Source organism: Protopterus annectens, chromosome 5.part0, assembly GCF_019279795.1.
Source record: "Protopterus annectens isolate FY-2018-M chromosome 5.part0, PAN1.0, whole genome shotgun sequence".
Taxonomy (NCBI): Eukaryota; Metazoa; Chordata; order Ceratodontiformes; family Protopteridae; genus Protopterus; species Protopterus annectens.
In genome coordinates this window covers 1668183904-1668196055 of record NC_056735.1, presented here as the reverse complement: position 1 = coordinate 1668196055, position 12152 = coordinate 1668183904, and the positions used below count along the sequence as shown (strand labels likewise).

The 12152-nt window shown below is 36.6% G+C and overlaps 1 protein-coding gene across 2 annotated transcripts in view; it reads right to left on the bottom strand.

The window, feature by feature from the left end:
* Positions 1-403: 403 nt before the first annotated feature.
* Positions 404-12152, bottom strand: part of ETS2 (ETS proto-oncogene 2, transcription factor) — a 45508-nt gene continuing 33759 nt past the window's right edge. For both annotated transcript variants that reach the window (XM_044071459.1, XM_044071458.1), the window contains exons 6-10: positions 11549-11635; positions 9380-9604; positions 6864-7124; positions 4953-5071; positions 404-2039 (exon numbers count right to left, since the gene is read on the bottom strand). In XM_044071459.1, the coding sequence (XP_043927394.1) occupies positions 1824-2039; positions 4953-5071; positions 6864-7124; positions 9380-9604; positions 11549-11635 (908 nt within the window). In that variant the 3' untranslated portion in view covers positions 404-1823. The remainder of the gene's footprint in view (positions 2040-4952; positions 5072-6863; positions 7125-9379; positions 9605-11548; positions 11636-12152) is intronic.

Here is a 12152-nt window from a genome sequence, read left to right as displayed (position 1 = left end):
TAACAGGATTTGTCTTAGCATGCATTTTTCTGAAGGATATGAAGTCTGAAACTCAAATGTATGTCATTGTTTAGTCACTTTAATCCTCAGATCATCCCAGTCATTTTTCACAAAATCACAAATTTTATGAGGAACAGATGAAAAACATGAGGCAAATATCTGGGCTTTCTGTGAAAATTGATACAGTTGAGAAGTATGCCATGGAGTGATCTTCAGTCACTTACACTGCACTGTACTTAACATTTGCAGCAATGCAATTTTGTAAATGCTGTTACAGTTGTTGTTTGCAACTGCACTGATTATCCAGAATGTTCGCAAAACTCATCTCAGCCACATTGAGTAGAAGAGCTTTTGCAATGTATACCTTAATTTCAAAATAAAGAAAATGGCATTCTTGACTGCGTTTTTTTTTTCACTTTCTGACATTTTTATTGCTCTTATTTAAAAAGCCTCTTCACTGTTCAGGATATACAAGTTAACACATTTTCTGTACAAATGTTCATCATAGTTGTACAAAAAAATAAAACTTCTTTAAAAATATTATATACTCTCATCTGACAAATTACTTGCAGCTAAAAGGCTGCTACACGAATAACTCCTGACTGCTGGAAAGGAGTTATGCATTCCTAATTATGGAAAAACAGAAATGATTTATACACAAAACATAAAAATACAGACTGTACACATATACCGGCACAGAAATGACTGGCACTTAAGGAGTGTCTTGTGCAATGTGAACATACACAACAACATTCACAAGTTATAAGCAACATATTAAATATCTTGGAATTCAAAGATGCCCATGATTACAATCAGTAAAGGACCATACTGGCCTTTCTTTTCAGTTTCAAGTGTTACCTTGCATTAAGCAACCAGCTTTACAGAATTACAACAAATAAATAAATACATTTATATATCAAACCAAATGTTTGCATTAAAACAACTGCAATTATAATAATAAACAAAGTGATAATTTAGAAATTTCCTTTCTCCTGCTTCACAGAGGAAAGAAAACATTAATTTATAAATTTTATTTACAACTCTTTGGGTAAAGCTTTTTCCTCTGTACTAGTTTCATTATGCAAAAATTACCCTTTCTATGGATGACTGATACAATGATCCTGTCTTGTATTAAAACTTCAGCAGTATTGACAATTTGAACGTATAAATAAAGCATCTTGACTGTCACAGTTTTTGAAAAAAAAATGAACAGATACCCTGATTGTGTAAACAGACTAGTCTGATTCTGGCTGTTTGAATATACTAAAGTAACTTTCAAAGCTTAATTTCAAGTACAGAATTCTTACAATAAGTTCATTATTTTTTCATACCAGTTTGCTTAATACTTTTTGATGATAAAAAACATCATTGCTGAAGGCACGCTTATTCAATGCAGTTCATAGAAATTGGACAGTTTGCCTTGCATAACAACTGTTGGCAATGAGAAACTTAAGTCCTAAGCTTCCCCATACATTTTTAGAGATGCACATTCACCATGTTTTAGATATAAGGTATGGTTAAAGGAACACTACTCATAAGCTGAATTTTCTTTCAAACAGTATCTCCATCCTGAAGAAGGTATTTCAATTGAATTCCATATATATGGTTTGCAATGATCCAAACATTGTAAAGGACATCACTGCATGAAAAGAAATGGGATCTCTGCTGTCTCCAAATGCTACCTCATAACAGCTTGGCTACAGAATGATGCACCTTCACTTTCACTCCGTACAAAAATCTTTCATACTGCAACTGCCATCTGGAAAGGCTTTCCATTACAAAGAAGCTGTAATACAATAAGAATTTTGTCAATAAGCACACATTCAATCCTCTGTGTCTGGCTGTACTCCCAACATGGCATGGAGGTCCTCTGCTGTATATCCTAGAAGGTTGTGCAAGTCGCATACAAAGCGATACACATAACGTTTTCCAGATGTTTTATGAATAATGTTCTTGTCATAGTAATATCTCAGACCCCGACTGAGCTTTTCATAGTTCATTTTGGGTTTGTTTTTCCTTCTTCCCCACCGTCGAGCAACCTGGAGGAAGACAAGTTCAGAAAGTGTTAAAGCAAATCTTGATTTATGTTTTTTCACTGCTTCACTCTTAAAGTTTGATACTCTGAAAAACTAGTTTACTATACAAACTTAAACAGGTTGTATGACTCTGAATAGTGAATGACTATAGTGAGTGGTTCTAAATTAGAACTATTAGCAATTAAGTTGAACAAGGGGTGGGTTTAGCATAATGGTTAAAGTCTTTACCTCACAGGCACAGAGTGCAGAGTTTAATTCTGATCTCTGGTTATAGGCTAGGCTTGTAAAATTATGTATATTAATAGTCTAAATTTGCCTCTGCAGCAAGCCTGATGCATTACGCCTTAACATTTCCATCACTATTAAGATGCTTGGTTCTATCTTCTAGCTTTGCATTTTTCTTTATTCTGGATCAACATTCAAACCACATGCTAAAAAGAAATATGGTTCCCTAAATCTTGTAGGAAGCAACACTATCCACAGAATGAAGCATTTAAGATGCAAAGATTGACTGCACACCAGTGTATTTTTCATTTTCAAAGATTAAATGATATTGTGCAATTTTCAAGTGCAACAAATCAAAATACCCCACTGTGTTATAAACCCTGACAATACTGCTTAGACATGTTTGTTGTGTGTATCTTATTAATTTTTCTACTACTTCACTTGGGCCTACAGTTCTTCTTTCTGATGATAATTCCATTGTCTTAGCTTACTTGTGACTTACCTATACCTACAACTTGCCTCTCAACCCTTGCTAAAGAGAAGCTTCTGAGTTACATCTCTCAGAGTATGCGAGGGTCAATAAGTCCTGACAGTTTGTGGGTCTCAGATATGGAAGGAAAGTCCTTGTGATTCATCAGCCTGCCTAGCCTGTTAAAAAATCAAATTACAGAACGTGCATTTGACAATCATTTACACAGACTGGATATCATTCTCAAGAAGGAATTGTAATAAAAATGTAATTAAACTTTCAAGATTCAGGCAGTAGTACCAGTCTCATGTATACCTGAGTACTTAGTTTTGAAAGCATGCAAAAATGCAAGCAAGTATTCATAGAATTAACTTTTTATCATATCAATATTTCTAATCTATCCAACTGATGACAAGCTTTTCTAATCACCAAGCAACAAAGTCGTAATGTATGCTTCTCTAAAATGTGTGGTGTGTGTGGCAGATGACAACACTATACTTCTGTGGAGAAAAGATTACTCTAATCAAACCTGTTTAGCATTTCTGAAAGAACAATATCGACCAATATGGGACTTGGGATTTTTGAGCATGGCTTTTGTAGTTGACATAATGGTTAAGGTGTTTACCTCACAGATACAAAGTACAGGGTTTGATTCTCACTTTTTGAAGGGAAATTGGCTAGGCTTAAAATGGCCCACAAGGGCTGTAACTTTAAACTCAAATGTAATACTCTGAAACCATGTTATAAACGTTCCTGGTATTTGCATAAATAATGCTGATTTTTGATTCCTTTTATGTTTTCCCCAGAAGGTAATGGTGGTCAGATGGAGAGGCTATTTTTGCTTAAGGATGGGGGCAGTTGAGGGTACCTGGACGTTTGGACTACCATCAGTTTGAAACTGGAAAGTACACCTATTGTCAGCAGCGGTTACTGCACCTTGCCGTGAGAAACTGCCACAGAAGGGAGGAATTTCTGCTAAGGTAACATAAAATGGAATCTGTGTCTCTCACACCAGAACTGCATATTCCCAGCAAATTCCAAGGAGCACCCTGTATCAGTGTAGGACTTATGCTTCAGCTGTGGGGATATCAATAAGTTTTTCACTTTGTACGGTCAAATCCTTGGGAATTCTTGGGAGAAAAGAAGCCCGTGTCAGCATTAAATAAAAACACAGACAGTGGTCACAGCATTTTCTACTGCAAGAAAATAAGAGCAGCACACCAAGCACATCTCTAGTACCTCTAGTAACAGTTTAACCTCTTATGTCCTCCAGAGGCAATTACAACATACAGTGGAGTAGCAACAAACAAAAAAAGACAACTTCAGCGCAATCAGCAGTTTTAACTGACTACACCCATGCTAACGTTTGCCCAGTTCATTACATTTCTAGCTGATATCTCTTCTCATCTACCTGCCATTACTACGAAGCCTACTGTAACTGTCATGTGAATTCCCATTTCTGACTGAATCAGGATGAATTGCAGGCCTTGACATGTCCTTTGTAATGCACAGTCCCTCATGGTTTGTAGGCCTGCATGCTCTGAATGTACTATGTGTACCAGTTTGTTGTATTCCACTAGTTATATGGTACCACTGGCATTCAGAGATGAAATATAAATACATCAAATCAAATGGATGCTCTTCTTCTACCTGTAAGATGATCTTTAAGTTTTTCTGGTAATTCCTGAATTCTACTGGCAGTCGAAGAGAACCTGTGGATTTGAAACTGCACTATTCAAGGTAGTTACAGAATACAGATATACATAGCACCAACTATCAAAACTGTAGACATGCAACCTACTGTATTAACAAACATTACAACAATGTGAACTATTATAAATGTAGAGTTCTTACTTAATCACTTGTGTTAACCATGTGCTCTGAAACCTCAGAAATGATCTCATATTTACACTAAGATTATGTTTTGTACTCTTACCAGAAGGGGTAAAATACAATAGTGAAAACCAGAAACAATGTTGTTGACAGTCCAGATTGTGCATACACATGATTCTGTTTGTGATGCAGTGTTTAAATACCAGAACACTGTCACAAATACACAGACTGTTTACACAATCTATTTTACTAAAAGTAAGGACAGTAAGCTGAGAAAGAGTTGATATGAAATTACTTGCTAAACATTTTGTTTTACTGATTACACAGTATTTTTTGAACATTTACTCTCCTTTTACTGGCAGATACTATCCATAGATATCTATACACACCTCATCTGGATCAGAAAGCTTGAATTCCCAGCCATCTCCAGTCCAACTTATAAATGACTGACAGGATTTGTCAGTTAACAATTCCAGCAGGAACTGCCAAAGCTGAATAGGACCACTTCCTGTAAAAAGAATAATTAACAAAATTATATACACAGATTATAGCATATTTCATAAAGCAATAATAATAATAACAAAATAAACAATGAACTACTATTGTTACTGCACAATAATTGGATAATAAGAATAGATTACCTTATTTAGACACATGGGCCAGTTATCACTATTTAACAAAAGCAAGTGTTGTCTGATTTCTTAGATTTGCTTATTTTAAAAGATATACTTAAACTACTAAATATGTAACAGACTACTGCACCCTTGCTGTACTGTACTGTACTTTGAGACGTGTATAGGAGCGTATTTTCATGTAGTGATAACTCTGTAGTGAGAATTCTTCCTTTCTTCCTGGGCTTTGATTGCACAGCTCAAATGTTTTCACAGAGTATGTTTTATACCCTTGAATGAACATAGGTTATAAAAGGAACATATGATTTGCAAAATACTGCCCATCCACAAAAAGTTCTTCTCCCCAACCTGTGCTGCTGATTACTTAATATATTTAGAGACTATTTTTGTTTTTTGTTGGAATGACAATGACTCCCTCTACAGAGTTAGTTAACTTACTAATGGCCTTACAGTGGTACAAAAGTAACTTTCAAGTCATAGTTTGTGTTGATATTGTCAAGAATGGAGCTTTAAATGTTATTTAGCTAACTGTTAACCCTCCTGCAAATGGCCAGTCCATTGATTCCCCTTAGAGTAAGAGTTAATTACAGCAGGCTGTCTTCTAGGCAGTAATCAGACTTTTCTGCCTGATGGCCTAAATCCCCATCCACTTGTGACCAATTTGTTTTACTCACTTCCATTGTATGCCTTCCCGCCAACAGAATCAAGATTCATAGATACGTTGTGTTTACAAGGTAGCATCAGTCTATAGGCCATCTCTGTAGAGACAAAGTATAGGGATAGAGTTTCAAGTCTTTTTTGGTAGCCAAAGTAAATTTCTATAAGTTTAGAAATCTTGGGACTGTTTTTCTGAGAGAGAGAAAGTGTGTGTGTGTGTGTGTGTGTGTGTGTGTGTGTGTGTGTGTGTGTGTGTGTGTGTGTATATGTGTGTGTGTGTGTGTGTGTGTGTGTGTGTGCGTCCTTATACCACACACACACACACACACACACACACACACACACACACACACACACACACACACACACACACACATACACAGAAAAAAAACAGATAGTTTAGGACACTGTCCTTTAAATTTTGCACTTCAAATTTCTTTTATATGATGGAGCCAGTTGGGTAATCTCAACTTTGCTTTTATAAATTAACAAGCATATAAACAGCTTATGAATAAGTAATTTAGTTCAGCTTATTAAAATCTACAGTGGATGATCTAACAACTTACTGGTAATCACCCCAGTCTGTGAGTGTGCTTCCATTTACTACCTCTGACTTCACACTAACTCAGAGCAAGGGAGAGAAATGTTATTTCCTTTCATCTTAGTTGACATGTTCTCATGGACAGTAGGCATGGACATTAGACATTGGGGGGCTGGTGGCAAAGTCTCCATAATGGGGGTGTAACATACTTTCCATACCTACAGAGCATCAGGCAGATGCAACAATAGTGGGTCAGTATGGTCAACACATACACAAACACACACAAATATAACATGCATGCACCCGCACATAAACAAATGGGACCCTGTGGTTACTGCTGATACTGTTTTCTTATACGACACTATTTGTATTGGAAGTTGAATTTCTTTTTAGACTCAACTTCTGAGAGACCATACAGTTCTAATGGAATGTAAGTAAAATGCATAGTAACAATAATCATATTTTCATACCTGTGAAACCAGCAAGGATTGCTGCAGGAATGACAGGTTTTCCTTGCTCTACAGTCTCATTGTTCTCCTGAATGTAGTCCTTAAATGAGATGGTTGGCTTGCTCATGCATACTGTTGGGCTGCACTCCTCTTCAATGCTATCATAGGAAGGCACACGTTGCATATCTGTTAGTGAGGATTGACTGTTCCAGGACCGTAGCAACACATCAGATGTATCAAAGCTGTCTTTGCTTTCAAAAGATTTCAGTTCAGTGCATTTACCTGTGGTAGAAAATGAATAGAAGCATTGTCAGATATTTCAGTGGCTGGAAGAGCACTGATTTGTATATAAAAATCAACCAATCTGCTTTTTTAGAATGAAAACTTTAACTTTGAACTTAAAAAGGTACTTTTTAATTGTATCTTTATAGTGTGAGGCATTTTAATACACCAGAATCATTTTAAATCTTTCACTACCTTTCTTATTACATTTTAATATGTTTACCATAAAATTACAGTCTTGGGACCTGCCATGTCAACATGAGCTGCTTTTACTGCTTTCTCTTCTGGATTCAAGAATCTATTTCAATACCTTCTTTATATAAGTCATGCTAGACATGCTAAGAAATTAAGTTTTTTTTTAAATTACATTGTAAATACAATGCTAGTAATATAAATCACTGGCATCTTACACATCCTTTGGAACCTGACATTTTTATTTTTGCCTGAATTACCCATAATTACATTGTTATTAGAGATGCTCTAACCTATTAACAGTTGTAAATCCTCACCAAATGAAGTAATTGAACTGCAGGTTTTTAAGGCTGTCAAACTGTAGTTCAAATATTGATATGATAGCTCCTCCCACATTCTTCTTGATCATCAAAACTATCATTATAAACCACAAGCTGTAACTGACAGGTCTTATTCTAAAGAATATGCAAGTCATGTGCAAATTACTTTCACTATTCCTCAGTGTCTACAGTAAGAGGATATATTTTTTACTCTGAATTTTGAATGCACCATATTTACTCAAAAGTATTTTACCTACAACTCCTATCATGGTATCACCCCCTTCACAATGCACTGCATTTTATAACTCCTATCATGGTATCACCACCTTCACAATGCACTGCAGTTTATAACTCCTATCATGGTACCACCACCTTCACAATGTACTGCAGTTTAGAACTCCTATCATGGTACCACCACCCTCACAATGCACTGCAGCTTATAACTCCTATCATGGTATCACCACCTTCACAATGCACTGCAGTTTATAACTCCTATCATGGTACCACCACCTTCATAATGCACTGCAGTTTATAACTCCTATCATGGTATCACCACCTTCGCAATGCACTGCAGTTTATAACTCCTATCATGGTACCACCACCTTCACAAAGCACTACAGTTTATAACATACATATAAAAATCATACTACAGGAAGTCTCTCCTAGCCATTGCAAACACAGGCTGGAATGAAACTGGAACTTATGCAGGTCTTCAAATCATGTTATGTTCAGAAATTACCACTTCCTTAACCGTAAGCAGCTTATCTATGTTTGCAGTAATGCGTCATTCTACAGTTTACAACTTATCAGATTTCAGAAATTTACAAATAATGTTTGCAGGTAAGATGCACCCTGAGCTGAAGCAGCCATAATACAAAAGACATTTTCCAATTGCAGAATTCAAATACTATTACCAGTACTATTTCTAGCCTCTGTATGCAACAAACTACTGACTTTAAAAAGTGCAGTGGAGCATTTCTCTACTACCTGTACAGCAGAAAGGAAGAGAAGTGGTATTGGTAAACAAAGCTCATAGCTGATGACATCTTGACATCTTAATCAGTAACCCACTTATTGGAAGTCTTTTTTTTTTTCTCTGCCAGGTAGCAAGTCTCTTTGATGCTCTGGTATTCATCCATCCACTGAGTGGGGATGGAGTAGGCCATCGACCATGAGATTACATTCTCAAACTGTGAAATCATCTGCATTTGTTGAAAGCATTCCATGTCTCCAGCAAGACGGTTTTAACTTTTATTTATATTTTTCCACAGGTGGTTAGTAAGATGAGTAATATTCCTCAGTGCAGAATTTCCATGATTTCTACAAATGTACTTTGGGGGTTGGATCCCGAAGTCTAGTTTTGGAAACTGCATCTCTGTCAAGTTTGGCCAAGGCTTAACAGTAATTCCACCTAAAACACAATCTTTTGCAGACCATGTCCTTTCTGCCTAGATTGTCTGTCTCTTAACTGTAGAAGTTTACTTTTAAGTTGCACAAAATATTTGATCTGCTGTGTTATATTAGACATTTTAGACATTTTAACCAATCAATCACACACGCCCTACTTGTTATTCTTGCCTTTTCCTTATACAGGTAACAGACCTGTTGTAAGCTTTGTTAGACTTTTCAAATGCTCATTTTAAATGGTGCATCATTTACAGAGACGTATAGTATGACAATGACAGACTGACACTACGCTGTCTAACGTAATAGGGCTGTCAGGATAGTTAAGGTTACACTTACTTGCAGTACCCATTTTCACATTTGCCTGATTTGTATTACATTCCTGACTCGATGAGAAGTAGTTCACATTAACTGTTTCAAGTTGTGGCTTGGAATAAATCTGATAGTCAGGGTCCAGCAGTAGAAGGTCCAGATTGGTTGATGTTTGGCACAAATCTCTCATGAAACTGTTTTTTGTAAAACTGGGCATCTGCAGCGTACACTGTGCTGTGTCCTGGCTGAAACCTGGAAAGTTTATAAAACAAAATTAGTTTTACATTCAGACTTCAGAAATAACACAATCATCCTATGCTGTGTCACTGATTGTCCTAATACCTGAACACAACTAATAATTCCACTACAAAACTTAATGTCTCTTGAGTTGTATTAGTACAGTATGAAAGGTAGGCCTCAGCACTGACAAGAGAGCTTTTAAATGTCAACTTTAAACGCAATACTTACTTACACACACACACACACACACACACACACACACACACACACACACACACACACACACACACACACACACACACTCACACACTCACACACACACACACACACACACACACACACACACACACACGCACACACAGATGCAAACACAAACTAAAATACAACAGCTATGAAGAAAACACACACACACACACACACACACACACACGCACACACAGATGCAAACACAAACTAAAATACAACAGCTATGAAGAAAATGCATTTTTATGCCACAATTATAGAATGATATTAAGACCGCATTCATACTGTTTAAATAATTTAAGCAATTTCAACCTCTGCACTAATGAGTAATAGTTCTGTTAAAGAATGAACTCTCTATACTACAAATAACCATTGATTTTTTAGGAAAACAACAGACTGTTTGTCTGGGTTATATATTAAACATTTCAGAAATAATAAGTCGAGTATCCCTTTAGAAAGACTCACTAGAGAGTACCAAAGGTGTAAGGGGAAGTAATTCATTGATCACTCCATGTAGTAATTGTAGTCATTGGACTGTAACACATTTTAGGGCAATAAAATAGTTAATATGCACCATTTACACACTGGATTTTATCTTAGGTAGATCGTAGGTTCATAGGTTCATTGGTGTGTACTAGGCTAATGACCTTGGAGCCTTTACAAGCCTAGCCCAAAAAAAACTACCCAGGCACCGTGCCACCCAATGTTAGTTAACAGTGCCCCTATCCAGTATGGCAATTGGAATGATATTTGGCTTCTAACCCTTTTTCAAAAAAGGACAGAGGAGGTGCTTTTATTGACCTTGAAAAGTTTACCTATAATGCCTTGGAAACTCCACTGCTCTTTATTATATGCATTGGGATCATTAACATCCTACAGATCTATTGCCATCTTAAACATATGGGACTTTTCTCGCTATCCAAAATATAGTATGTCAGGAGTACAGGATCCCTTCATGCTGCAATGCAGTGCTGGAACATGAATCTAAGTATCCGTCATGGGACTTGAACCCACAGGTTGATGTTTTTAGGTATTACAGGAAAATGAGCAATGCACTGAGTAACTGATTTTTCATGGGACTTGAACCCACAGGTTGATGTTTTTAGGTATTACAGGAAAACGAGCAATGTACTGAGTAACTGATTTTTCATGGGACTTGAACCCATAGGTTGATGTTTTTAGGTATTACAGGAAAATGAGCAATGCACTGAGTAAATTATTTTTCATGGGACTTGAACCCACAGGTTGATGTTTTTAGGTATTACAGGAAAATGAGCAATGCACTGAGTAACTGATTTTTCATGGGACTTGAACCCACAGGTTGATGTTTTTAGGTATTACAGGAAAACGAGCAATGTACTGAGTAACTGATTTTTCATGGGACTTGAACCCACAGGTTGATGTTTTTAGGTATTACAGGAAAACGAGCAATGTACTGAGTAACTGATTTTTCATGGGACTTGAACCCACCGGTTGATGTTTTTAGGTATTACAGGAAAATGAGCAATGCACTGAGTAACTGATTTTTCATGGGACTTGAACCCACAGGTTGATGTTTTTAGGTATTACAGGAAAACGAGCAATGTACTGAGTAACTGATTTTTCACAGTGTCACACAGTGAACCTCACATTCAGAGTCCAGGTACTTCATTATGTCAGGTAAGGTTACTTTTATTAAGCTCAGTTTATTAAAATAAGTTGCACAATGCTTACCTATTGCATTATTATTAATCCACTGTGTAGAAGAAGTGACAGAAGGAGAGTTTTCAAGGTACTGCTTTTGCTGTTTCTCCTGGTAGTCTGGAAATAAAAATAAGGACAACATAAATGTTTTGTTATAAAAAGGTGTTGCAGAAAAACTAAATAAACACACAGCCTGGTCATGCAGTGATTGACTGCTCGTGGTCATTGGTCTTATACAATACCGTGTAAAACAGCACGTAGTTATTCCGAATCTTTCCATTTGTTTCACCCCTATTCACTCATTGTGGCCTCTATGTGTGCATTTAATTTCAAGCCATGTTTGCATTTTTGTTATGAGCTCTCCATGCTTCTCACAGCTCCTTTGACCACTACAGTTATGTATTGTATATGTAACAGCATTCCTTATATGCAAACAGTCAGTTTCATTAGATTGCAGGCTGTACAGATTCTTTAGAGAATCAACATCTTTCCTGCATTTCACTGAGACTTTACAATGTTGCAGTAATCGAAGGTTAGTGCGCATTTACATGGAATATTATCCAGCAAACCAGAGCAGGAAGATGACCCATCTTCCCAGGCAGCAACTTCAGTACTAGTCCACTCTGACACCTTT